This window comes from Equus przewalskii, chromosome 7 (genome assembly GCF_037783145.1).
Source record: "Equus przewalskii isolate Varuska chromosome 7, EquPr2, whole genome shotgun sequence".
Taxonomy (NCBI): domain Eukaryota; kingdom Metazoa; phylum Chordata; class Mammalia; order Perissodactyla; family Equidae; genus Equus; species Equus przewalskii.
The window spans coordinates 5,169,335-5,195,008 of record NC_091837.1 but is presented as its reverse complement, the minus strand read 5'-3'; the positions used below and the strand labels follow the sequence as shown (position 1 = coordinate 5,195,008).

Below are 25,674 nucleotides of genomic sequence, written 5' to 3'. Positions count from 1 at the left end.
CGGCCCCGCCCGCCCGGGGCTCCACTGCGCCTGCGCCGCGCCCGCCGCGGCCAGGGACGGGAAGTGGGCGGGGCCGGCCAGAGCAGCGAGCTGGGCGCGGAGCCGCCGAGTGGCAGGTGAGGCCCGCGGGGCCGGGGGTGGGGGGCCCGGGTGCAGGACCGGGGTGCTGAGGAGCCGGGGAGGGCGGAAGGGGGCTGCGGAGGCCGGGAGGCCGAGATGAGCGGACCACGGGGCTCCGGGGCCGAGTGGGGAGCTGAAGAGCGGGGCGAGCGGCGGGCACCCGAGGAGCCCTAGGTGGGGAGCTGGGGGCCTGGGGAGCCAAGGGTGCAGAACCGGGGGGCCGGCGGGGATGTGGCCGAGCCGAAGACCAGGTGGGGGCCGAGGGTCGTGAGGCAAAATGGGGTGCAGAGGGGTGACGTGCCCCCCTTTTGCCCGGACCGGCTCCTTCCACCCCACCCCCCAGGAGCATTTGGGCCTGACCCACCACCCTGACCCCTGCCCCACCAGCCCCTGCACTCTTGCTGGACCCCATAGTCCCCACTCCTGACCCTCCCCGGAGTGTGTCTAAGGTAAGTGTTTTAGTTAAAGGCAGTGCGTGGGCTGCAGCTGCTTTAGCCCGGCGTGTGTGAGAGACAACCTCAGGCAGGGGCGCATGGGCTCCACACCTGCAGCTTTGCAACCTCAGGCAAGCCCCTTAACCTCTCTGTGCAAAAGGGAGAAATGGCACCTGATTGTAGGGATTTTAATGCAGAGGCTAACACGTGGTGACACCTGGTCCATAGTGATGGACTCCTCTCCTGCAGCCTTCCACTCAGCTGGACATGTGTTCTGAGTGACATGTGTCCTCATGGAGTTCTCTGGGGCAAGTTCTGTGGGCCGAGCTGTGCTCCCGCCGGGAGGGCGGGGGGGACAGAATGTGAGGCCACACTCTGAGGTCATCTCTGGCTCATTTCTGGCCTTTATGCCCACATCCGGCCTATTGTCAGATTTCACTCTTTTCCTCCTGCAACTGAGGTGGAAATGACAAAGGCATCAGAAGACCCCGTTCGAGTCCAGCTTTGCCATTTCCTACATGTGCGACCTTAGGTGTGTTATTTACCACCCCGCAGCCCATTTCTTTGCCTGCAGTGTGACTGACGGCGCACGTAGGTCAGCATAGTTGTGAGAGGTAAACAAAATGAAGACTGCTTCGAACAGCATTTGAAAGCTGTGAAGCTCCCCACAAGTTCATTTGTAGAATTCCTTTGAGATATTGCCTGACGCCAGCCCTGTCTGTGAAACCTTTCTGTGCTGCCCACCATGTCCCACAGGCTGTCAGCTTCCTCTTAGAAGGTGCCAGGCCTCAGGCTGCTGGTCTCAGCCCACACCACCCACTGGTGGTGGAGGAAGGAAGCCGACCCTTCCCTCGGCCATCATGCTTGCCAGCTGCCACGTGCAGAGGACAGGGGTGGGCCCCCTGACCTCAGGAAGCTTATAATCTGGTGAGAAAGTCAAGCTTGTAAAAAGTGGTGGTTGCACAGCAATGTGCATGTGCTTACTGCCACAGAACTGCACACTGAAAAATGGATGGAATGATAAATTGTATGTTATGTATATTTCACCATAAATTTTTTTAAAAGAAAGAAAATCTACGTAGGAAAAGATCTGGAAGGGTTTACACCAAACTCTTTCCAGTGATTATTTGTAAACAAAGAAACAATATCCTCCATTTGTAGAAAAACTTAACAATGAGTATAATACTTGGTGACAGTGATACAGTTTCCTTTTCTAAGGATTGCTGTTTTCTTCTGCACTCAGCTTCTGAAGTCAAGCAGGACTCAATAAGTATTTTGCCCACGCCACCTAGAAAAATGCAGTTGTACAAATATGCATTAGTTGAGCTTTTGAGTCAAAACTGGTAAACTACAGGAAAATAAATATTTTAAATGGAAAGAAAAGAATGGGCTCTTTACCAGTCAGGTGCAAGCAGAAGCTCTCTAGAGCCACGGAAGCCACCTGCTGGCCCACAGAGGTGTGGTGGATTTCAGCAGAGCTCGGATCAGAGAGGTCTCAGGGCAAAATGGAATGCCACAGGCAAGGCACAGGAGCGCGGAGGCAAGAGGCTGCGCCAGAACAGGGGACACATAAATGAAAGAGGGGCCGGGAGAGAGACCACATCCCAGGGCTGGTGACCCATGAGGGGTGGGCGGGGTTTCTGTGGCAGTTAGGAGCCAGGCCCTGCAGTCAGACTCTAGTGGGGACTTTTGGCAAGTTGCTTGGCCTGAATGCCACAGCCCCCACCTGTAAAGTGAGGATAATAACAGGTTGTTGGGAGGTGAGAAGAGGTGATCCAGGAAGGGTGATAACACCCGGGGGCCCCTGGCAGCCGTTATTCCTGCCACAGTGGCTGCCTGCTGGTGAGCAGCGCAGAGGGACATCGTTCTAGGAGCCGGGAAGACCCAGCCACAGGCCACATTTGGCCAGACCGGTCAAGGCAGGTGGCAGTGGGGGTTTGGGACCCAGTGTCTCTCCTATGCCCACCCCAGGCCCTTGGTGACTTGCACAGACTTACACACCAGTCCCTCCCCCCTGAGCCTCTCACCATCCTCCCCAATTAGCACCCCCTGCACCAGGCCCGGCTCCACCTCATCCCCAACCCCCTTGTCCTGCTGCCTGCCTGCTGGCCACTGTGTCATTCCTGAGACTGTCCCCTCCAGTTGGTTCTGTGAGAGCTCAGGGCCAGGGCACTATTCCCCACCCCTCCTGTCACTCCCAGGGCTGCCTCTGGGTCCTCCTTTGCGTTAGGAATTCCTCCCCCCTCCTTTATCTCTAGGTACCGGACTCCCCAGGAAGGAATTGTTTTGCTCATATCCGTGTGGCTACATCAGAGTCACGAGTTTGTTGAGAAAAGGAAGGAAATTGCTCTTGTCCCTTACTCTAGCTGGACCCCAGAGAAGGAAATCTGCGTCCTGGCTCCTCTCCTCTGCCCTCGCCTCCGCCAGGTGATGCAGAAACAAGCCTGGTGGTTCCTCAGCATGCAGGATGCCCCAGGCCCCCTGCCCATCTAGCAAGCGGACAGCTGGCGCAGGAGCTGAGAGTAGGCCAGCCGGTGCCCTGGCAGACGCAGGCTGAGCCCACACACAAGCAGTCACTCCCCTGCTGCCTTGCCCCACTGGCCCCACTCAGCACATGTGTTGCAGGCGGCACCCCGGGGCCCGCACCGGACCCTGGGCACAGGGCACACAACCACAGCCCCTCCTGAGCAGGGGCACGGCCAAGACTGAGTCTGCAGTGCCTAGAGGAGGGGCCACCAACCCCTAGAGAAAGAGGCAGACTCCAGGGGAGGGGGCTCCAGGCCCAGGAAACAGCATCCCAAGGCTGGGAGGCAAGAAGGAGGCCCCTGCATTCTAAAATGTCTGGCACACACCACCACTGGCAAGTGAGGTCGAAGGTAAAGGGTCTTGAGTTCTGTGCTTTGTAGTGTGGGCCAGAGCTTCTAAAACTGGGGACTTCCTGTGCATCTGGAGAGGTCAATGAGCATGCTGTTATCTTGTTTTGATCCTAATGTGACACTTGCATGAGCGTACCTTGAGCCACCGGAGATTTCAGTGCCTGTAGAGTATTTGTTTCTGGACTCAGAATTGCATGGAGCTGGGCAGCATTTCTCAGCCCAGGGACAATGGCTGTTGCTTAGAGGCCACTGTGCTGTGCATTACTCACACTTCTCTCCCCCAAGCAGCCGGAGGCCAGAGCAGACCACAAGCAGAGGTAGCTTGGCCTCTTTCTCTGCCCAGGGGCGTCCACGCCTGCTGGGAAATTCATGCCATCGTGTTTTTCGTTGGCTTCAGCTCTGCAGCTCTGCCAGGCAGGCGCTGGTGCTGAGCGCTAGTGCTGGCCGGGGGTGTGTGCGGGTGCGGGGGTGAGGGTGGGCGCTGGCTGGCCAGTGGCCTTCTCCCCAGCTGACCCTCACCGCCCCAGGGGCTCCCAGCCCTTCCTGATCGCTAGAGCACAGCTGTCCCCCTGCTCTCGGCCTGACGGTCTCCCTTTCTGTTCTGTTCTGTTCTGTTCTTTTTACCTGTTTGCCTTTTCCAACCATGGCTACATTTTATTTATTCTACTTGTGAGTAAACATGAAAGGTAACAAGGAATTTAAGTCTGTCCCCATAACCTTCCATCACAGTGCCCCCATTTCCGTATCATTTCCATGTGTCTAAAACTCTTTTCAGTTCTTGTCTGAGAGGAGAGAGAGGTTTTCTGTGCTTTTAACTTGCCTGCTTTGCCTCCGAATCCTCCACTGATTAGACTTTAACTTCCCCATCCCCTCCCCCTCATGCTCTCCCTGTGGTTTTTCTCTGTTCTTCCAGAAGCCTTGCTAAGTTAGTTCTAGACAAGGACGCCCCTCCCCTACTGTGTTCTTCAGCGGGCAGAACTGCCTTCATCGTCCAACTTCAGACCCCTGACCACAGCTGCCCTTGGCCAAGTTTGGAGGCATGGTCTGCAGATATTCTAAGACTCGTGATTCTGGAAGATTCTTTCCTGTGGTCCTGCCTTTCCATTCACTTGTCAGAACCTGGAAGGCCTCAGGAAGGGGACGGGTTATGAGACTGCTCCCCAAATTCTCCTCCTAGACTTTGGGTGCTGCTGGGACTCTCAAGTCAACTTGTTACTGGAACAAAGGCTGCTTGTTTCCCTGGGGGCCAAGTTACGGGATCCGTTCCAGGAGCAAGTTCCCCAGCCCGAATGTTACCGAAGCCCGGGGGGGTGTCCCAGCCCTGGGAAGGCTCATGGGGAGCAGCAGAGCTGGAGAGGAAGGGGCGAGAGAGAAGGGCCTGTGCTGAGCAGGTGGCAGGGACGTAGGGCCTGGAGAGGGCTGGACCGCAGCCCCCCAAGAGTGAATAGGGGAGGGTGGGGTGGGAGGGATGATGGAAAGGAGACACTCTGGGATCATTTGGGTCTGGAGGGCTGTGAGTGGGAGGCATGAGCCCAAGTGGGCCCTCGGGGCTATCGGGGTGTCTGACAGACAGGGCCTTCCCTAGCACATGAACCCAGGAGTGGGCAGGCTGGGGAGAAAGGGGGGCAGGTGTGAGGTGGAGAGGGTGGGCTGGCAGTGCATCAGCAGTCCTGAGCTAGGGTTGAGGAGCTGGAGGTCCACCTTGGGGAGGAGGGTGGGGCAGGAGCCGTGGGTGCGTGAGGCCCTTGTGTGGTAGGAGTGAGGTAGGGTGGTGACGAGCTTGGGCTCCAGAATCCCTCCTGGACACCATCATCCATTTTCAGGTGATGGGCTACCCCCTCCAGGCCTCAGTGTTCCCATCTGTGAAATGAGAGCTTGTCCTGGCTCCCAGGGGTGTTGTGGCAGTGCACAGGGCCTGGCAGCCAGTAAGCCCTCAGCCTTCCTATGGATGTAGGGAGAAAGAGCCCTCAAGGGGGGCCAGCCCTGTGGCGCAGCAATTGAGTTCGCATGTTCTGCTTTGGTGGCCCAGGGTTCGCTGGTTCGGATCCCACGTGCAGACTTGGCGCCGCTTATCAAGCCATGCTGTGTTAGGCATCCCACATATAAAGTAGAAGAAGATGAGCATGGATGTTAGCTCAGGACCAGTCTTCCTCACTAAAAAGAGGAGGATTGGGGGCTGGACTGGTGCCACAGCAGTTAAGTCCACACATTCTGCTTTGGTGGCCCAGGGTTCGCTGGTTTGGATCCCGGGTACGGACATGGCACCGCTTGGCATGCCATGCTGTGGTAGGCATCCCGCATATGAAGTAGAGGAAGATGGGCATGGATGTTAGTTCAGGGCCAGTCTTCCTCAGCAAAAAGAGGAGGATTGGCAGCAGTTAGCTCAGGGCTAATCTTCCTCAAAAAAAAAAGAGGATTGGTGGCGGATGTTAGCTCAGGGCTAATCTTCCTCAAAAAAAAAAAAAGGAGCCCTCGAGGTGGGAGCTGGTACCCAGGGCAGTGGGTCAGGCTCTGGGCTGTCCACAGCACCTCTCCTCCAGCTCACGCTGGTTGGACTCCTCCTGTGGAGAGGATTTAATAGGCCTTCCCCCGTCCTAAGTGTGAGCCACTCCACCTCCCCGACCATCCTGGGTTAACCCTCAGCTTCTCTCCCACTGGCGCCCTGGGAAGGCCTCTGGGGAGCCCTTCCTGCTCCCCTTCTCCATCTCTATAACAGCCCAGCCTGGCCCTCTGCTGCATGGTGACCCTGTCACCAGCCCAGCCTGGCCCTTCTCTTCCTTCCTTCTTCCCTCTGAGTACCACTTCCAGGCTCACATCACTTCCTCACCTCCTAGCTGCCCAGGTCACCTGCCGTGTTCACCTGCCTCAGTGGCCTGGCTCTGGGTCCCTCTCCTGCCCCCTTTTGTTCACACTGGCCACCCTCTGCCAGGAACACTCCTTCTTTGTCACTTCTTCAAGACGTCCATGCTGCCTCTGCTCCTGGCTCCATCCCCTGGAGCCGCTTCCCTTGGCTCCTGAGCATTCCCTCTGCATTAGGACATGGGCCAGAGTTGTCGCTCCTGCTTACTTGGGCCCCTGAACTGCATGAGGCCAGATGGCCCTGCCCTTCGGCTGTGAGGCCCCAGGCTTCATGCGGCACCTGCAGAGTGATGGCTGGAGGTAAAGCAGAGAAAGCAAGGCATCGTGCACTCAGCACTGCAGGGTGAACACCCAAGTACCCCAAGAGCAGGGCGCTGATCACCCATGGTTTTGCTGACCTCCCATCTCTCCCCAGGGTGAAGACTAACTGGAACCCTGGCGGCAGGCCCCCCGGGATGCTCTGGGCATGGCCTCTGGAGCCCTACAGGAGAGCAGCCAGATGGCAGAGGAGACACTGGGCTTCCTGGACATGCTCCTCTGCGACTTTCCAGCCCCACTGAGCCCAGACAGCCCTCTGCCGTGGAAGGTGCCAGGGACAGTGCTGAGGCAGGAGGAGGTGGAAGGCGAGCTGGCCGAGCTGGCGATGGGTTTCCTGGGCAGCAGGTAGGCCGTGCACCTGCCAGGAGGGGGCGGCACAGGACGGGAGTGAGGGGCTTAGTGTCTGCTGCGTGCTGCCCTTGACCCTGGAGGCCGTCTACCCGACATGTCCTGCCCTGTGTCAATGTGTTCCCTCTGTAAATCCCTCTCTTGGTCTCCCAGGGCGACCGTAACAGAGCACCACTGACCAAGTGGCTTCGAACAACAGAAATGTGTGGTCTCACAGTTCTGGAGGCCGGAGGTCAGACACCAAGGTGTCAGCAGAGCAGTGCTCTCTTAACAAAGGCCATTGAGAAAAGTCTGTTAGCTTCTGGTGTCGCCAGCAGTCCTTAGTGTTCTGTGGCCTTTAGACACGTCAATCCAGTGTGGCCTTCGTCGTCACATGGTGTCCTCCTGTGTGTCAGTGTCTTCACGTGGCACCCCCTGTCGATCTGTGTCTGTTCTCCTCCTCTTGTAAGGGCGCCAGTCCTAGTGGATGTGGGGCCCACTCTGCTCCAGCATGACCTCATCTTTCACCTGCAAAGATCCTAATAAGGTCACGTTCTGAGCCTCTGTGGGTTAGGACTTCAGTGTTTCTTTTGTGGGGACACAATTCAACCCATGACAGGTGCTAAACAGTAGGTCCTCTTTCTGTCCCATTTCACAGAGGGGAGGCAGAGGCCAAGTAGGTTAAGAGACTGGCCTGAGGCCTCATGCTCAGGGCGGGCCAGGGCCAGGCCGTGTCCCCAGTGCAGAGAGGAGACACAAGAACCAGCTTCGCAGATACGGGCAGGATAGAGAGCAGCGGGCCTGCCTGCAGCCCCCATGGGAGGTGCAAGGCGGTGCGGGCTGGCAGGCCACATGGTGTCCATGTGAGCCTTGTCCCTCCCCCAAGGGCCGTGACCACCATCCCTAGTCGCTGCATCATTCACAGGTCATCTGCAAATCTCCTAAAGCTGGGACATGCCCCAGTGTCTGTGCACTGGCATCTTAGTGTCCCCAAGCATGCTTCCTTTGTGGCAGGTCACCTCCATCTGCACATCCTCTGAGGGCCTGCTTGACAGGACCCCAAGGCCCTGGCAGAGTCAGCAAGTTGAGCCCGCGTCGCTAAGCAGGAAGGCTGAGGGCCTGCTCCAGGGCCTCATCCTGGACATCCACCCCGGGGTCCGCCACAGCCCCCCAGAGCTCTGGAGGAAATGTCCGGTGACCGTGTCCCTCGGGGGGTGGCCTGTGCAGAGGGTGGTGTTGGCTTGTTTAGTTTTGCTTTGAGGAAATAATTTAGAGGCAGGCGGTGTAAAGCAAATTGGCCGGCCCGAGGCTGCCTCGGGGCTGCTGGATGGGTGGGAAGGGGTGCCTGGAGCTCTGCCTCCCTTGGGACCCAGCACAAAGGAAGGGAGGGAGGAGAGGGAACCGGCTAGCCGGGCAAGTGGTGTACTCAGAGGGGAGAGGGAAGTCGAGGGCCCCGGGGCCTCAGTGTCTGGCTTCCCAGGGGCACTAGGCCTTCTGTGGGGCTCAGGGGCAGTGGGAGGAAAGGCAGGCCCTGAGGGATTGGTACCCCTGCCACCCCTGCTGGCAGCCCAGCGCCTGAAGAGAGCAAGAGGACAAGGATGATGTGTCCACGGGGATAGAGAGGAAACGAGCTGAGGATCGAGGTGGGAAAGCTGTCCTGGGTCACAACAGAGCCCGGGTTAGCTGGTCCTCTAGGCAGGTGGCACAGCATCAGAGGAGGGACAAGCTACAGTGCGAGGCCTGGGAGGGGCACCAGACTGAGCAGTCAGTCCCCAGGTCCAGGGAAGGGGGGCGCGGAGGAGGCATGTGCCCAGGGGGAGGGTCCCGGACCATGGGGCTGGTTTTGCTTCACAGCAGTGGAAATGGGAGGGGGTGAGGAAGAGAAGGGTGGCGGGCGGTGGCAGGAACGGGGGACCTGCCCTCCTGCCCAGGGTGAGGTCTCAGCTGGAGAAATCAGGGGTTGGTCCGAGGGGTCTGCTGGGCTGCAGGGCCTTGGAGGGGTGAGTTTTAGTTAAGATGGAGAGAAGGTGTCTCAAGGTAAATGTAGGGAAAACCAGCACTTGTTGGAGGTGGGGCGGGGGCCCCCCGAGGCCCTGGTGGCGGGTGAGGCTGAGCCGGGAGGAGGCAGCAGGCCCCGGGCTCAGGTGTTGTTGAGCAGGCGTCCCGTCCGTTAGCAGGATGGCAGAGCAGGTCTGAGAGCATTATGATGGGGGAGAGGCCAGGGGTCCCGGCCGCCAGGGCCTGAGGCAGAGGGGTTGGCGCAGGCCTCTGCAGAGCTCCCCTTGGCCCCCTTAGACTTCCCTAAAAATGAATTACTTTGAGTCTTATATTTTCCAGCCATCTTAATGGGTTTATTTTCAGTTATTTTTGTCCTCTTCTAGTAGTTCCTTCCTACGTAGTCGCAGATGCTCACGTGTGTGGTCACAGGTTTTCTATACTGTGTTTGACTGTCGGGCACTCCTGCACGCTGGGCGGGCTCCCCTCGAGCTCTGCTTCCCGGCCTGCAGCTCTGGTGTAAGGCCCCGAGCACGTGGGTCTGTGGGGTTTTCTCAGACCATAGTGGTGTCCTTATGAGACTGTCTGGAAGGCAGAGCCCCAAGGTCACGGGTGCACTGACTGACGTCCTGTCTTCCCCCATGTTAGTGTTCCCATGCACACCTCAGGCACCCAGCGGTGCACACCTTACACTTACACCTTGTGTAATGCGTAATTACACATAAGCATTTACGTACCTCTTCACCTCTGCTGCTGGACGGAAGTTCCTTGAAAATCCCAAGCTGGGCGGGTCCACGGCAGCATCCTCGGGTGTGATGCAGCATCCTGGGATGTGGTGTGGGGCCTGAGCGCCAGGGCTTGTCGGGTGGGACTCCTGGATAAGGCGGGAGGGGCGTCCAGGAAGCCAGGCCTGTGGCCCACGGCCAGGCATTGTCTGGGTCCCCCTGCCGGAAGCTGCCCCCCTGTCCCCAGCAGCGTTGTGGGCCTGGAGGAAGCCACAGCACAGACGACCTTGCCGACCTCACTGGAGCAGAACAGGCGCCTCTTCTCCCTGCTGTGAAAAAGGAAAACCTGGTGGCTGGCAGGAAATCCCCTAATGGCAGAGGAACTCATTTCTCATGTCTTGGCTGGTTGTTTTTCAAAGGCCGTTCCAGAGGCTTCTCCCCTGAGTCACCCTCTCATTTTGAAAAATCATGAATTCATCCTGGTAGATTTCTAAGACTATCAGTAGACACACCATGGACGCCCAGCCCCCAAGGGAACATGACCATGCACCTGGCTGTTGGGAGGTCCTTGCCCTCAGGGGAAAGCCGAGTGTGTCATTCCAGCAGATGGCCGCCTCCCCAGGCGTGGGCCCCCAGCCCCTGGGGATGGGCACGGGGAGGGTAAGGGTGCACATCTCTCCGCCTAAGAGGGGCTCCCCTTGGTGGGGAGGCAGATTCCAGGGTCAGGATGCATCCTAGAGGCTGTCGGCCCCAGGAAGATGGATCCCTGTGTCCAGGGAGCCAGGGAGGTGACTGGCAGGCCGGCTTGGAGCTCATGGAAACATGCATGGGTGGTGGAATTTCCCAGAGTCCTTCCATGCTGGCCTCAGTCTCTCCATCCTCAGGACTCCCCAGAACTGCTGCCCGCCCTCCCTGTCCTCCTGGGCAGCTTCCCAATCCTCTGTTAATTGGCTTTCCCAGCCCTGCCTACACCCCCTCAGCTCTGTTCTGGGTGACCTCTCTGTGCCCTTCGAAGCAGTCAGCCAAATCTCGCTTCTATGGCCCAGGCAGCCACTGCTGGGGTTACCCCACATCCCCAGCTGCTCCCAGCCCCCCAACTCCTCTCTGCCCCTCCTCTTTGGCAAGCTCCTTCAGCTGCAGCCCCCACCCCCATTCATTCCAAGGCTCCATCTCCCATCCAGTCCCCTGCCCAATGCCTGCTCTGTCCCCTCCCCTCCACTGCCAAGCCTTGCCCAACTTGGACCTTGGCCTCTCCCCAGTGTTCACCCTGCAGTCCAGGGTAGGTGTCTAAAAGCCTGATCTGATCATGTCACATCCCTCTTGAAAACACACCAAGGTCGTGGCTCCCTGTTGCCCTGACACCTGCCCCCCGCCCAGTGCATTCTTGCACCAGCTGCCCAGTGGCCTGCTTTGCCCAGGGACCCCAAGGGTGGTGCCCAGCCACGCCCTCCAGGCACAGTCCTCGGGTCCCATGCTCCTGGATTCCTTTCCTGGGGTGGACATAACGCAGTCCCACAGCCTAGTGTCTTAAACAACAGAAATGTATTGTCTTGGAGTTCTAGAGGCTGGAAGACCCAGATCAAGGTGTTGGCAGGACTGGTTCCTTCCGGTTGATGCTGGCGGTCCTTGGCTTGTGGGCTCCACGCTCCAGTCTCTGCCTCCATCTTCACATGGCTTCTACGTGTGTGTGCCTGTGTCGAGATGCCCCCTTTGATAAGGACAGCATTGTTATTGGTTAGGGGCCCATCCTACTCCACGATGACCTCATTTTAACTCATTGCATCTGCAGCAACCCTATTTCCAAATAAGGTTACATTCTGAGGCACTGAGGGGTTAGACCTTCAGCATGTGAAGTTTGAGAGACACAGTTCAGCCCATAAGATCCCCAACCCCCAGGGCTCCCCAGCTGGTGTTGGTGACCAGGAGTTCTCATCAGGCTGGATGTTGGGCAGTTTGTCTGACCTGGCCACCAAGACCAGCAGACAATCTTATGCGTCTGTGACACCCCCCTCCCCACCAGCCCCAACCCACGTTTGGTACCGCACATGCCCCGGTAAATGGCATTGCATGGACATCCTGTCCAGCTCCCTGAGGACCGGAGGCCGACCTGCTCATTGGGGCCATACACTGCAGTGTGACTGGTCATCACTGCCTCCAGAAGGGCCTCCCTGAGTGGCGAGGAGCCCAAAGTCTCCATCTGGAGCACTGGGTGGGCACTGGGGTATTGGCTTCTGCCGAGGAGCCAGCTCCACTTCACATCGCGTTCCCGTCCCCAGGAATGCTCCGCCACCACTTGCTTCGTGTCTGGCCCATGAGGCAGTTTCCAAGCTGCTGCAGGCGGACCTTTCCGAATTCAGGAAGAAGCCCAGGCAGGAGGAGGATGACGACGCAGAAGAGGAGAAGGCCCCTGTGACCTGTGAGTTCTGCCCCTCTTGGGGCCCTGGGGCTTAACAGGTGACAGACTCACCAGCCAGACAAGGGACAGGCTGCAAGGGAGCACCAGTTTGGGAGATGTCAGGGTTCACCTGGACTCCGTTTCCATCCCCGTTTTGCTGGCGGAAGGGCGGTTGTGGGCCTCACATGATGAGGGCTGGAAGGGGCAGCGCCGGGTGCGCATGCTCACGACAGGGTGGCAGAATTGAGATGCAGAGGAAGCACGCACACTGGCATGAGGTCGGCGAGGGGAGCGCCACAGCCAACTCACTGATTCAGCCCAGGAGATGAATAACGCTCATCCCGTGTTACATGGGGGGAAACCAAGGTGCTAACTCACATCGAACACCTGCTCTTCTGCCTCAGCTGACATCACCCCGTGGTGACGTGGGAGCGGTTCCCAGGGGCAGCCTCGGGGTCCAGCTGGTAGAAAATGCCAGCGCTCGGGCCCATTGCCTGGGCTGGCCCACCTCAGGACCCTGTCAGGTGGAGACTCAGTGGTGTCCATGAGAGCTCGGGGAGGCGCCAGTGGAGGCCTGTCTGCCTGCCTGTCCCCGGGACAGCAGGCAGCAGGTGGGCCCTGAGCCACATCGCACAGCCAGAGGAGCCAGAGCCGGAGGGAGCCTCCTCATAGAAAGGCAGGGCTCTTATTTTGCATGTCTTTCTTTCGCTTTATTAATAATTCCTTTCGTATTTCCCCCAAGTGTCGGTTCATGTGGGACAGAGAGCGGGAGCCGCCCGGCCCATGGACTGTGGCGGGGTGTGCCGTGGCCTGGGCTTGGCACAGGCGGCGTGGCTCCCTGCCTGCTGGAGAAGGGTGCCGCTCAGGCCACGGGGGGGCTGCAGGCAGCTGGATGCAGAGCAGAGTGGGTCTCGGCCGGGCACTGGCTGGCTGCGCAGGGGGAACCTCAGTGGATTTCCCTTCCTTTGCCATGCCCATCTGACTTGTTACTTTATTATTATTTTTAATTGAGATGTAACCGGTGTATAACATCGTTTAAGGTTAAGGTGTACAGTGTGTTGACCTGATGCATTTATATATCGTGTGTGTTACCATGTAACACACCCCTCCTTCCTGTCACAGTTATTATCTGACTGTTGCTTCAAACTCAGCATTAGTGCCCTCATCGCGGGGAGAGCAGGAAGAGCTGGGGAAGAGGGAAGAGACACGGCAGCCTCTCGCTGCAGTGGGTGCCGACCCCTCTCGTCCGAGTGCCGCGCCCTTTTCCCTGGCTCCCTGCCCGGGTTCCATTCCAGCACAGCCGCGCACTCCCGCCTCCTAGGTGCAGGAGACCCCGTGCACAGTGACGGACACCCATTGTCCTCTGCAAAACTGCCTGGCTCTAGGCGCCCACAGGGAGCGCCGGCCAGCCCTGCTGTCCCGGCAGGAAATCGGCGCCACCTGCTGGCGGGAAGGAACAGTGCGGCCGTCACCAGTGTGGCCCTTCATGTGGGGGCTCCCCGCGCCTGGGGTGGAGGAGGGAGGCGCCACGCAGGAGGAAGTTGCAGCCGGACCCTGCCCTCCGACCTGTCATGGGAGCCGAACTCAGTAGTCTATCATCTCAAAGCCATACTTGCAAAATTAGCGTCGTGGCGGGTGTTCTAAGAATCACTGACCAGGGGCAGAGCCATGACTAAGACTGTGTGGCCCGGGCAGGCAGAGCCCCGCGCCGGCCCCTCCCCAGTGAGCAGTTCCCATGAGGTCCTGTCTCCCCTGAGCTGAGCCTTCCCGCACCCACAGCCCCTCAGACCACCCTGCTGGCCACCAGTTCTCCCGAACACCTGAATGGCCCTTGTGTCCTGGGTGTGGTAGCGGCTCGCAGTCCCCTCCCCCGCCCGCCCCGCCCTTGATGCATGGATTCCCTGGGATGTGTGTCCGAGTGGCCTCCTGCGCTCACAGACCCTCCAGGCCTTCCCTGGCCTCAGCCCTTCTCCTGTAGCCACCACCTTTGGGCAGGAGCTCTTCCTTCTCCAGCTCGCTGAGTCCCTCTGGTATGGCCTGTGACACTCCTCAGAGTCTGCCCTGTTTTCAGTTACTTGCCCTTGAGCCCCACCCCCACCAGCAGGTGAGCAGCCCTGACTCACCTATGCCTGTGAACCAACGCACCTGGGCCGGGAGGGGTTTGTGCATCGAAATGAACTGAGTCTCTGAGGTACGGCATCCGAGGTTTCCTTTGGACCTTTCCCCGTTAATCTTTTCTTTAGAAGTCAGGTTGAGGTAAGATTTGGGCTTCTGTTTTAAAATTCATGTTGTGGGGGGTATTACCTGTTCTGCATAACAAATTGCCCCAAAATTTAGCGGCTTAAAACAATAAACTTTTATTATCCCACCATTTCCGTGGGTCTGGAAATTGGGAGCAGCTGAGCTGGTGCTTCTGGCCCAGGGTCTCTCATGAGGTTGCGGTCAGACCAAGGCCTGTGGGGCAGAGGTTCCACTTGCAAGATGGTCCAGTCACATGGCTGTTGGCAGGAGGCCCCAGCTCCTCACCATGTGAACTCTCCACCGGGCTGCTTGAGCATCCTCACAGCATGGCAGCTGGCTTCCCCCAGAGCCAGTGATTCACGAGGGAGACAGAGAGGGAACATGCAGTGTGGAAGCCACAGCATCTCCTAGGACCCGGGGTCTGAAGCCGCTCACAGTCACTTCCGTTTTATTCTATTCATGAGAAGCAGGTCACAAAGTCCCACACTCCAGAGAAGGGAATTAGGCTCCCACTCTTGAAAGGAGAAGTATCAAAAAATTTATGGATGTATTTTAAAACCATCACCTGGAGCTAACACTTGTCATGGAAAATTGAGAAAGCACTGAAAAAAAGTGTATGGAAGGAAAACAGCACCCACAGAACCAGCACCTGCCGACGCTGACGCTGACATTTTGGTTGTAGGCCTTTCCTGCCTTTCATTTTCTGGGTCCAAGAGGTGGAAAGCTTTCTCATGTACTCATCATCAAACTGTGTGTGGAATATTCTACCCTCCCTTTTTTGACAACATTTTTTTTTTTTTAAGATTGGCACCTGAGCTAACAACTGTTAGCAATCTTTTTTTTTTTATCCTGCTTTTTCTCCCCAAATCCCTCCAGTACATAGTTGTATATTTTAGTTGTGGTCCTTCTAGTTGTGGCATGTGGGACGCTGCCTCAGCGTGGCCTGATGAGCGCTGCCACGTCCACACCCAGGATCTGAACCGGCGAAACCCTGGGCCACTGCAGCGGAGCGCACAAACTTAACCACTCGGCCATGGGGCCAGCCGCTACAACATTTTTTCTTAAACATGAATGTTTTTCCTTAATATCATGACATAAGCATTTTACATACTTGCAAACTCTGTAAAAGCCCATTTTTCTTTTACTCTTCAGGTTTTGTTTGTTTGTTTTGTGAGGAAGATTGGCCCTGAGCTAACATCTGTGCCAGTCTTCCTCTATTTTGTATGTGGGGCGCCCACAGCATGGCTTAATGAGCGGTGTTAGGTCCATGCCCGGGATCTGCTCCTCCCAAACAAAGCGTGCCTGCTTAACCGCTGCACCACCAGGCCAGCGCCTTCAGTTTTTTTAATTCAACTGTATTTAGAGATAACTGAAGCCTCATATGCAGTTGTAAGAAATAATATAGAGTGATCCCATGCATCCTGCACCCAGTTTCCCCCAAAGGTAACATCTTGCAAAACGACAGGGAAGTCTCGCGACCAGGACCTTGACACAGCCGAGACACAGAACAGTGTCATCCCACAAGGATCCCTCATCCTTTACGGCCACCTTAACACCCCCCACGTCCTGACCCCCTGACAACCATGAATCATCTCTATTTGTGTAATTTTGTCAGGTCAGGGTGCGTACAGACGGGGTCACACAGGATGTAGTGTGGGGGGCTTGGCTTTCTCCACTTGGCGTAGTTCTCTGGAGGTTCTTCCCGCTGTCTGTGTCGGGAGCTGCTCCTTTTCTTCTGTGAGTAGTGTTCCGTGGCACCATGTACCAAAGTTTGTTTAACCGTTCACGTGTTGAAGGACATCTAGGCCGATTCCAGCTGTTCCAGTTAAAGCCGCTGTGAACAGCCGAGCACAGGTCCTTGTGTGAATGGAGTCTTAATTTCTCTGGGATAAATGCCCAGGGGTGCAGTTGCTGGGTTATAGGGCAGTTGCATGTTTAGTTACGAACATCTTTTTTATTTTTTTTTTGGAGGAAGATTATCCCTGAGCTAACATCTGCTGCCAATCCTCCTCTTTTTGCTGAGGAAGACTGGCCATCAGCTAACATCCGTGCCCATCTTCCCCACTTTATATGTGGGATGCCTGCCACAGCATGGCTTGACAAGCGGTGCCATGTCTGCACCTGGGATCCAAACCAGTGAACCCCGGGCCACCAAAGCAGAACGTGCGCACTTAACCACTGTGCCACCAGGCTGGCCCTGTGAAAATCATTTTTAATAGCAGCTTAATTCTTTGTCAAGAGAACAGACCATAATTTACTCTATCATTGGATATATATTGTTTCTAATTAATGCACAATTATAAATGATTCTGTACTTAGTTCTTAAATTATCTTTGCCTTTCCTTGGGATGGGCTTCCATGAGGGGCGCTGCTCCACTGTGGGACAGGAGGCTCCTGGCACGGATTGCCAAGCTGGACATTTCTCACGGCCAGTGACTCAGGCTGTCACACATAGTGTATTAGGCTAGTGTGCTCAGAATGCCCTGGGGGGTGACGGGCTGGTTGGGCCTGTGCAGGCCTGTGACAGGGCTGTTGAAAGCTTCAGGGGCCCCAGGAAAGGGGGACAGAGAGAGTGGGAGCCTCGTCTGGCCTGCCTGGTGCTCCCTAACAACCCGCCGTCCTGCCCATCAGTGCTGGATGCTGAGGGCCTGGTGAGGACTTTCTTTAACCAGCTCTGGGAAGTATGCAGCCGGTGGCAGAAGCAGGTGCCCTCGACTGCCCAGGCTCCGCAGAGGCAGTGGCTGGTCTCCATCCACGCCATCCGGAACACTCGCCGCAAGATGGAGGACCGGCACGTGTGCCTTTCGGCCTTCAACCAGCTCTTCGGCCTGTCCGTGAGTGTGCCACCTCCAGTGCCCTCCTCCCGGGCCCCGGGGTGGCGTGTGAGGCTGGTGTCCCTGATCAGGACAGTGTAGGAGGGCTTGCGTGGCGGGTGGGGGCCACCCTGGGTGCAAGCAGAGCTGCCGGCCAGAGCTGAGGCAGGAGTGATGCCTGCAGTGGCCACCTGGAGGCCGAAGTGCCGGACGGCTCTCAGAGCCCTTCCCAGGGGGCCTGGGAAGCCCCATTCATTGTCCCGGCACTTCCGGGCCAGGACAGCCATCAGCCACCTAGACTTCCCAGCTGAGGGACTGGAGAAAGGGCGTAGTTTGCCCACGTCTGTTAGGAGGGGAGGCCCCAGGCGCCACGCTTATCTCAGGCTCAGGATTGCTGAGCCCTGCTCTGTCTCCAGCCCCCGCGCCACCTGCTACATCTTACCTCATCTTATGCTCCCAGCAACTCGGGACAGAGGTGAAACTGAGGCCCTGGAGGGTTGTCCTTTTCCAAATCTCCCAGCTCATAAGTGCTTGAACCAGGTTGGCTTGTCTGATGGCAAAGGCCATGCTGGTCTTCCAGACCCTACCCCATCGGCACCCGGGCTCCCCCACCAAGTGAGAGCCGCTGGCCGGGGCACGGCCTTGGTCAGGCTCGAGGCCAGCGGGCAGGACTGTGACTCCCACTGTGTCCCCACCAGGACCCCGTGGACCGCGCCTACTTTGCCGTGTTTGACGGTCACGGCGGGGTGGACGCTGCGAGGTACGCTGCTGCACACGTGCATGCCCATGCTGCCCGCCGGCCGGAGCTACCTACAGACCCTGCAGGGGCCCTCAGGGAAGCCTTCCGGCGCACCGACGAGATGTTTCTGTGGAAAGCCAAGCGAGAGGTGAGAACTCGTAGGTGGGCTCGTGCAGTTTGAGGGCAGGAGCGGGGAGCGCCAGGGAGACCTGACCCTGCAGAGAGAGAAATCCAAGTGGTTCACTGCCTCAGAAGGGCCTCAGCAAGCTCTGCTGGCAGTCGTGCCATTTCCTTCCTACAATGAAGGGGGCGTGTGTTTCATTTGAATAGAAGCAGCATAAAGCTTGCCCCTGATCCCACACGCCTGGCCCCACAGCTGCAGAGGGCGTGAGGCCTCATGGAGGAGGGCAGCCTCTCTTAGACTGTGCCCAGGGTTTTGTTTGAATCAGGTGTGATAAGACGACAGGCACAGAGACGCCTGCCTTGAACAAGGAGTTTATGACTTACAGTTCCCGAGAGGAGAGGCCAGGCCATGCAGGGCCACGCGGAGAAGCACCGGGTGGGTCAGGAGGCAGAGGGAGTAGGGGTGGCGTGGCCAAAGCCATCACTGGGGACTCCGCAGGAAGGCGTGGGTGAGGCAGGGTAGGCAAGTCACAGAAACACAGGACCTGAGAGTGTGAAGACCCTCGACGGGCTGCGGGCTTGGGGGCCTTCCCCGGCCTTCCAGGCTCAGGGAAACAGTGGCCTGGCATGAGGAACAAAGGAGGCCATTGAAGCCCCAGCCGGCTTGTGCGTGAAGGGCGCACTCCCACCAGACGTTTGCTGTCTTTAAGAATTAGCCCTGGGAGGGGCCTTCTCTCCAGGATTAGCAAGTCCACCGACTTGTCAAAGCCACAGAAAACAAAACACTTGGTTAAGGCCCAGCCCCGCCTCCCCTTGCTCTCCCGGGTAGGGTCTCGGCAGCTGCTGCTGTCTGCTGGGGGGCTCTTTCCTCAGCAGTTACAGCCATCTGAAAGAAGAAAGAACGTGTCGCAACTGCTGCCCACCCCCCACCGCCCCATCAGCTTACTGCCCACAGCACCTCGCTATAGACTCAGTGGTCCTCCAGCAGCCCTGCGGGGCAGATACTACGGTCGTGTCCAGAGTCCCTGGGAATCTGAGGCCCAGAGAGCTTAAAAGGCCTGCCCCGGTTGGTGTAGCTCAAAGGAGACTCAGGAGGGAGTGCAGTGTGCCAGACACTCTGAGCATGGACCTCAGCAGAAAGCAGCAAAGCTGGACTTTGCATCTTAACAGAAAGCCACACAGCATCCAAGGCTGTAAGGTGGGAGCCCATTGACAAGCTGGCACGCCCATCCCTCCTGGCCACCGTCACCCCAGGAGTTGGGAAGGGTCCCTGAGCTCAAGGCTGCCTCTCAGAGTAGAGAAAGGATTCTCTGAAGCAGGTGTTGAGTTTGTTATGATTTTAAAACAGCTTCATTGAAATCTAATTGACGCATAAATTGCACACATTTAAAGGATACAATTTGATAGGTTTGGGCATTTGTCTACACTGAGTAACCGTCACCACAGGAGCAGACATATCCATCCCTGCTGAGCTTCTTCCCGCCCTTCATTGTCCCCCTGCTGCCCACCTGCTCCCCCGGCACCCGCTGGTCTGCTCTCTGACACCGCAGGCTGCAGTGTTCTCTCGAGTTTGATCAGCGGGACCACACAGGACGTGCTCTCCTTCCTCGCAGCATAAGCCTTATGAGAGTCCTGGGGGCCCTTGTGCGCATCCGCTGTCCATTCCCCTTGCCGGCCGAGCCGTCTTGCAGCATCCTGTCCGTCCGGACGGGTGTGTGCCTGTGGTGTGGACACCCGGCCACGCCCTCACCCAGGCGGGCCTCTCTCCCTGCAGCGGCTGCAGAGCGGCACCACCGGCGTGTGCGCGCTCATCGCGGGAAAGACCCTGCACGTCGCCTGGCTCGGAGACTCTCAGGTCATCCTGGTGCAGCAGGGACAGGTGGTGAAGCTGATGGAGCCGCACAGACCCGAGCGACAGGTAAGGGGCTCCTTCCATCCGTGCCTGGGACACCCCCGGCCCCCACCGTGCTGGGCCCTGCAGGGAAGCAGACAGTCGGGTGGATGAGGGCGTAAAGCAGCGCGTCTTCCTGGACGCTCCTGTGCTCCTCCAGAGGGAGGGCTCCCCTGCCTGTCTCGAGTGGCTGGAGTCCCCTGAAGTTTGGGGCATTGACAGCCAGGCATCCAGAGTGACCCCTTCCTGTCACAGCGACATGGAGCCTTGAGCTGCAGCGGGGAGCCAGGCCCTCTGCCCCGGCAGGCAGCCCAGTGAGGGGGTCAATATGCAGGGTCCTGTCATGCACATGGGCAAAGAGCAGCCGACCACCTGGGCTGTGGGGGAGGAGGGCTTCAGGGAGGAGACGACGCTGAGCTGGGGTTGAAGGATTCAGGCTGGGCCTATGCTGGGACCCAGAGATCACTCACCTGTCTGAGCCTCAGGGTCTTGACTTGGCCGCAACCCTGCCGAGTGGCCACACACAGCACATGCTGGGTCTCAAGGTCCCAGCAGCCCACAAAGGAGGCAAGGCAGCTGAGGGACCCGCTCTCTGACCCTGGGGTGCGCGCTCTCTGCTGCCTCCTGAGCATCTCCCTGAGCCCGAGACTCGGAGGCCACGGCCGTCCGCCAAGGGTGGTCCGTCTGTGCTGGCACCATAACCCATTTAGCCGTTCCTGCAACTGATGGTCGTTGAGGCTATTTGTCATTCCCACTGTTTCACTGGTGCCTCGTTTGGGCATTGTTCAAGAGCCGTGGCTCCCAATGCCATCTCCAAAAGCAGCTCATCTGCTCTCGGGTGACAGCACCACACCAGGCAGCCGCCCTTCGCGTGCCCGGGCCCCACTCTCGTGTCTCCTGCAGGACGAGCGGGAGCGCATCGAGGCGCTGGGTGGCTTCGTGTCTCACATGGACTGCTGGAGAGTCAACGGGACCCTGGCTGTCTCCAGAGCCATCGGTGAGGAGGCGAGGGAGGGAGGGCACGGCTTCCCCAGCCCAGGCCTCCTGACCCCTCGAGGCCACGGGCTCGCCCAGCTGTTTGGGCGGCGGTGTCATGTGCCGGCCTACAGGGTGGTGCCATCCATCAGATTGTGAAGGGACTCTGGTGACCTTAGAGAGCGCAGGTGCAGACCCCTTAGAAACTTTCGTCTCGCACAAATAATTGCAGTTTAAGTTATGTGTTATTTTCTCTTTGTGGAAACAGTTCCTCAGAAAAATCTAGTAGGAAACCCTTGGCTAGCTGCTCCACATGCTGGAAGATCATTTTTCAACATTCCATACGTGAGGCTTACTCCCCTCCCCGCATCATGCTGATGATTTTTTCTATCTTTTAAAATCTGAAGTAAAGAGAGCACCTGTCCTGTTTTCTCACAGCCTCACGTCTCCCTCCGAGGACTTAGCAACCTCCCGCTCCACTGCCCCCCGCAGCGCACAGTGCTGCCTCCGCAGAGCCCGCCTCCTCGCTGCTCTGCCTGGCCCGGGCACCCGGGCGGGAGGAGGGCCAGTTCCCGCTCCGTGGAGAAGGGGCTGTCGGGCAGGAGTGGAAGGAGAGGGGCCCACCAGAAGCTCTGCGGGGGTCTGGGTGAGGCATGAGCTGTAGAAACGAGGAGGGGGCTGTGGGTTCGAGATGCATTTTGAAGGTAAAGCCGACAGGACTTGCTAATGGACTGGGTGTGGGGCGTGAGGCGGAGAGTCAGAGGGAACCTGCAGATTCGGGCATAAGGACCTGGGGGGGATCGTCCTGCTGTTTTCTGCGATGGGGAGACTGAAAGAGCAGGTGTGAGGGAGGAAGAGCGAGCATTTTGGACACACTTAGTTGAGGTGCCCATTAGGAGCTGTCAGGAGCTCAGGAGGGCCAGGGCCACAGCCACGGCCTGTGCAGTGTCCTCAGCCACCCTGCTTGGGGCCTGGCTCCCCTGGAAGTGAGAAAGCTGCTCTTTGGAGCTGAACTCTGGCCTTGCTGCCCTCAGGGACACCAGAATCGACCTGTCACAAGGTCCTCCTTTGTGTTTCCCATAGCGCTTAGGACCGTATGAAATTAGTTTTTCACCCCTGTGCCCTCGTCCTGTGAGCATCCTCGTCCCATGAGCATCTGCGGGGCACAGCGAGGCGAGACCTGGCAGGACGGGTGGGAGCAGGAGGCAGCGGGGCCCTCTGACGTGAGGCGCTTCTCTCATACCCAGGGGATGTCTTCCAGAAGCCCTACGTGTCTGGGGAGGCGGATGCAGCCTCCCAGGAGCTGACGGGCTCCGAGGACTACCTGCTGCTCGCCTGCGACGGCTTTTTCGACGTTGTCCCCCACCATGAGGTTGCTGGCCTCGTGCAGAGCCACCTGGTCAGGCAGCAGGGCAGTGGGCTACACGTCGCCGAGGAGCTGGTGGCTGCAGCCCGGGAGCGGGGCTCCCACGACAACATCACAGTCATGGTGGTCTTCCTCAGGGACCCCCGAGCCCTGCTGGAGGGCGGGGCCCAGGGGGCAGGGGACTTGCCCTCTGGCCTCTCAGAGCCAGAGACCAACACACCACCGAGAAGCTAGGAGGTCCCAGCCCCTGGCCCCACCCTGTGACCCTCCGTCAGATGCCTTAGGACCTGATGGCTAGCAGTGCAGGTGGCACCGCCCGCGCAGTGCTTTGCCCAGCCCCCGAGCCCCTCGTGTTGCTTGCATTGGCCCATCCCGGGGGATGGGATCTGCACTGGGTGGTGAGTGTCGCGCCCTGCTGGTGGTAGGCAGTGGGACGGCAGGATCTCCAAGGGAGCCTAGGAAGAGACCTCACCACGGAGCCAAGGCCAGGAGGTGGGCCGGCCCTTGCTCCCGGTCAGGCAGGGGCTGGACCAGAGGCCACAGGCGCCAGGCGAGCACTCAGGGCAGCAGGACACAGCATGGGGGGCCATCGGGCAGACCTGGGAGCCACGGACATTTTCAAGAGCGTCCTGGGTGCCCGGCACAGGTTTCTCACTGGCTCCACGCTGCCCACAGCCGCGAGGGCTCAGATCCGCAGATGCGCCTGGCGGGTCCCTGCTGGCCGAGCCGGCTTCCCCACCAGGAAAAAAGGGAGCACCAGGCATCTGGTCTGCTGCATCGCCCACCACTGGTGACACGCCTGCCCTGGCCTCCCTGGTCCCCCATCCCTGGAGCGCCCGGGGAGGGGGGTCTCAGAATGACCATGCGCGCCTTTCATTTGCGGTCTTTTGTCAGGGAGCAGTCAGATTCAGAAGCAGTATTTCAGGGCTGTCTTTTTCGTCAGTGCCAAGGTACCTGATGTGTCATGTAACTTAGACAGGGCTTAGTGTTTGGTTTATCCCTTAGGAAACTAAGTATTGATTTTTTTTTTTTTTAGGGGAAACGTCTTTTGCAGTATTACTGAATTTTTTTTCCCCTAAATCAGGACTGAGACAAAATTTTTCCAGGTGGTGTTAATAAGCCATTCAGTGCCTTAAACAGCCTAAGGTGAGGCTGGAAGTGCCGGGCCTCTGACGGATTCCGCCAAGCATGTTGCAGTTCTTACAAAGGATTTATTTTGTCAGAGTGGCATGATTCGGGCTAGAGTTCTTCCTGGAAGAGTTCTGTCTTTGTGACGTGCCACTGACTCCCGTGTGGAGTTGAAAGGGGCAGGGCTGGGCGAGGGCTCCCCGCAGAGGCCAGGGCCACTGGAGAGAGGAGCCTGGGGGCCCGACTCGCGGTGGTGGGCAGGGCTGTGCAGGCAGAGACCAGCACATCTGGGAAGGGCAGTGGGTGGCTTTGGCTTAGCTGAGGCTTCAGGAGAATGTCACGGGGTGGGGGGGGGCAGGGGGAAGTGGGAGGAAGCTTGGCGTCAGGTCGCCAAGGCCATGAGGTCCTGTGGTTCAGAGTCCCCCCACTGTAGTGGGGCCCCAGGGAGCAATCCCAGCTGCACTGAGGGGAACCTCGGCCCTTCTCACCCAGGGAAGGGGTGGATGGTGAGAGCCGCCCCTGCTGAGGCCAGTCCACCATCCAGCAAGAAAGGAGGAGCTTGCAGCCTCAGGGCTCACCCCCACTCCCACGGCAGGGAAGCAGCAGCTGAGACGGACGGTCAGTGCCTTGCTCCAGGGCTCGTGACAGAAAGCATCTCAGACATGGTCACTGCAACTCAGAGAGGGTTTGGTGGCCAACATGACCAGGTATTGCTCCATTTAACTTGAAGGCCCCTCTGCCTTCTGGGGGCCCGAAGCCTCCTCGTGAGCCCCTCCCAGCACCAGGCTGGCACGAGGGGGGATGTGGCCCCACCCTTCACTACCAGCCCAGCCACCCATGGGCATGACCTTAATGGAAGGAGGGGTCAATGGTTTCTTTGCGAGTCTCACTCGGTTGACAGCTACCAAGAGTGGAGCTTCACCCCATGGAGTCTGGGTCATGTTCATGCTCCGGCCCAAGGCCCAAAGCACAGGAGATCTCTCCATGCTTGTCCCAGTGTCTCCCCCACCCTGAGCCAGGCTGAGTCAAAGGCTCCCGCCCCCCACCCACCAGGCTGCCTGGCAGAGGCCTTGGCTGTCTGGTGCAGCCTGGGAGCTGCTGGTCCTTGCCTTGAGACCAAGGGAGTCCCCGCTCTCCCGCTGCCCCGGGCCTGACCTGGTGCGTGCACCCAGGCACGGAGGAGGTCTCTTCCATCTTGACAGAGCCCCTGGGCACCTTCACCCTCTGCGAGTCCTGGCCCACTTCCTCTCCAGGCCACAGGCACTGCTCTGTAAGCCTTGATCCCTTTCTCAAGTCCTAGCTTTGCCACTAGCTCATTTTTGGGGCTGAGCAAGCCGTTGCCCCTCCCTGGGCCTCAGTTTCCCCTTTTAGGGCACAGGGTTGCACTGAGTCTGTGCAGCAGCTCCTGGAACTTGGGAGGTGCAGGGGCTGCTTGCGGTGAGCCTGGTGCAGCAGGGGAGCTACTGCCGGTGCTGAGGCCCCGCCCACCGCCAGCAGGGAGGGGTGATTAAGTACTATTGGTGTCTATTCTTAAATTTAAGTGGGTTGGAAAAGAATCGCTGCAGATGCCAGCACCTCACGTGGGTGCAAAAGCTGGAGAGCCGGCCCTGCCTTCACAGGTAGGGCTGATGCTGAGCAGCGGGGGTGGCAGAAGCGTAGGCTCCCTCCTCAGGCGTGGGGGGCCTGGGAGGGGCAGGGCGCCGCCGGGCCCCCAGGGGCTTCTAGTCAAGCTCCCAACCTGCTGACACCCTGGAGGCAAACGCGTGGCCTCCCTGACCCAGACTGTCCTTGGAGTCCAGGACTAGGAAATGGATGTGTTATGGGGGGAGAGTGACAGGCGGGCCCCACGGGAGAAGCACAGGCTCTCTGAGGTCCGCGGTCATTTCTGACGACCCCTGCCCTTGGCCGCAGTCCTGCCTCCCCGCCCTCCCTGGGCCGGCACGCGGCCCCCGGCCTCGCCCCTTCCCCTGCGTCCCGGCTACCTCAGCAGTATTCCCAGGGCTGGGGGGCAGCTCTGGCTGTTCCTGGACCTGGCCCCCACCCGAGCTAAACGGAAACCGGGTGGGCCTGTGCAAAATAAGCTGTTTTGGTTTGATTTTGGCTGTAGCCCAAGGGGGCAGCCCCAGGAGGCCTGCGCTTTAGCTTTGCCAAACGTGCCACGCCGGCCTCGCCAAGGGTTTATCCGCACATCTCAGTGGGTTCCTGGGAGTGGTGCAAGGGGGGTCTTGTTCTGAGACAGGATGGCGGTCCCCCTGTCCACAGGGACAAGTCCTAGCGTGAGGGGGCCAGAAGGGCAGTCTCCTCCCAGGGCCACTGTGCTCAAGTGTCAATAAACCACAAGTTGTGAAA

At 58.6% G+C, this 25,674-nt stretch overlaps 1 protein-coding gene across 4 annotated transcripts; it reads left to right on the top strand.

The window, feature by feature from the left end:
- The first annotated feature begins 1 nt into the window (after position 1).
- PPM1F (protein phosphatase, Mg2+/Mn2+ dependent 1F) lies at positions 2–25,674 on the top strand. 4 transcript variants are annotated; one of them, XM_070628358.1, is made up of 8 exons: positions 2–116; positions 6,705–6,952; positions 11,931–12,070; positions 16,922–17,124; positions 17,802–17,990; positions 19,740–19,883; positions 20,760–20,853; positions 22,079–25,674. In XM_070628358.1, exons 2-8 carry the CDS (start codon positions 6,756–6,758, stop codon positions 22,429–22,431), a joined length of 1,320 nt encoding a protein of 439 aa, XP_070484459.1. In that variant the 5' UTR covers positions 2–116; positions 6,705–6,755; the 3' UTR covers positions 22,432–25,674. The 4 variants fall into 4 exon arrangements, with proteins under 4 accessions (XP_070484459.1, XP_070484462.1, XP_070484460.1 ...); XM_070628361.1 differs by lacking the exon at positions 22,079–25,674 and adding an exon at positions 21,100–21,268; XM_070628359.1 differs by lacking the exon at positions 2–116 and adding an exon at positions 157–294.

Coding starts and splice junctions, on each gene's coding strand:
- PPM1F (XM_070628358.1), top strand. CDS start 6,756: ATGGCCTCTGGAGCCCTACAGGAGAGCAGCCAGATGGCAGAGGAGACA. Junction 17,991..19,739: donor TGTGGAAAGCCAAGCGAGAG/GTGAGAACTCGT, acceptor CTCTCCCTGCAG/CGGCTGCAGAGCGGCACCAC. Junction 19,884..20,759: donor CGCACAGACCCGAGCGACAG/GTAAGGGGCTCC, acceptor TGTCTCCTGCAG/GACGAGCGGGAGCGCATCGA.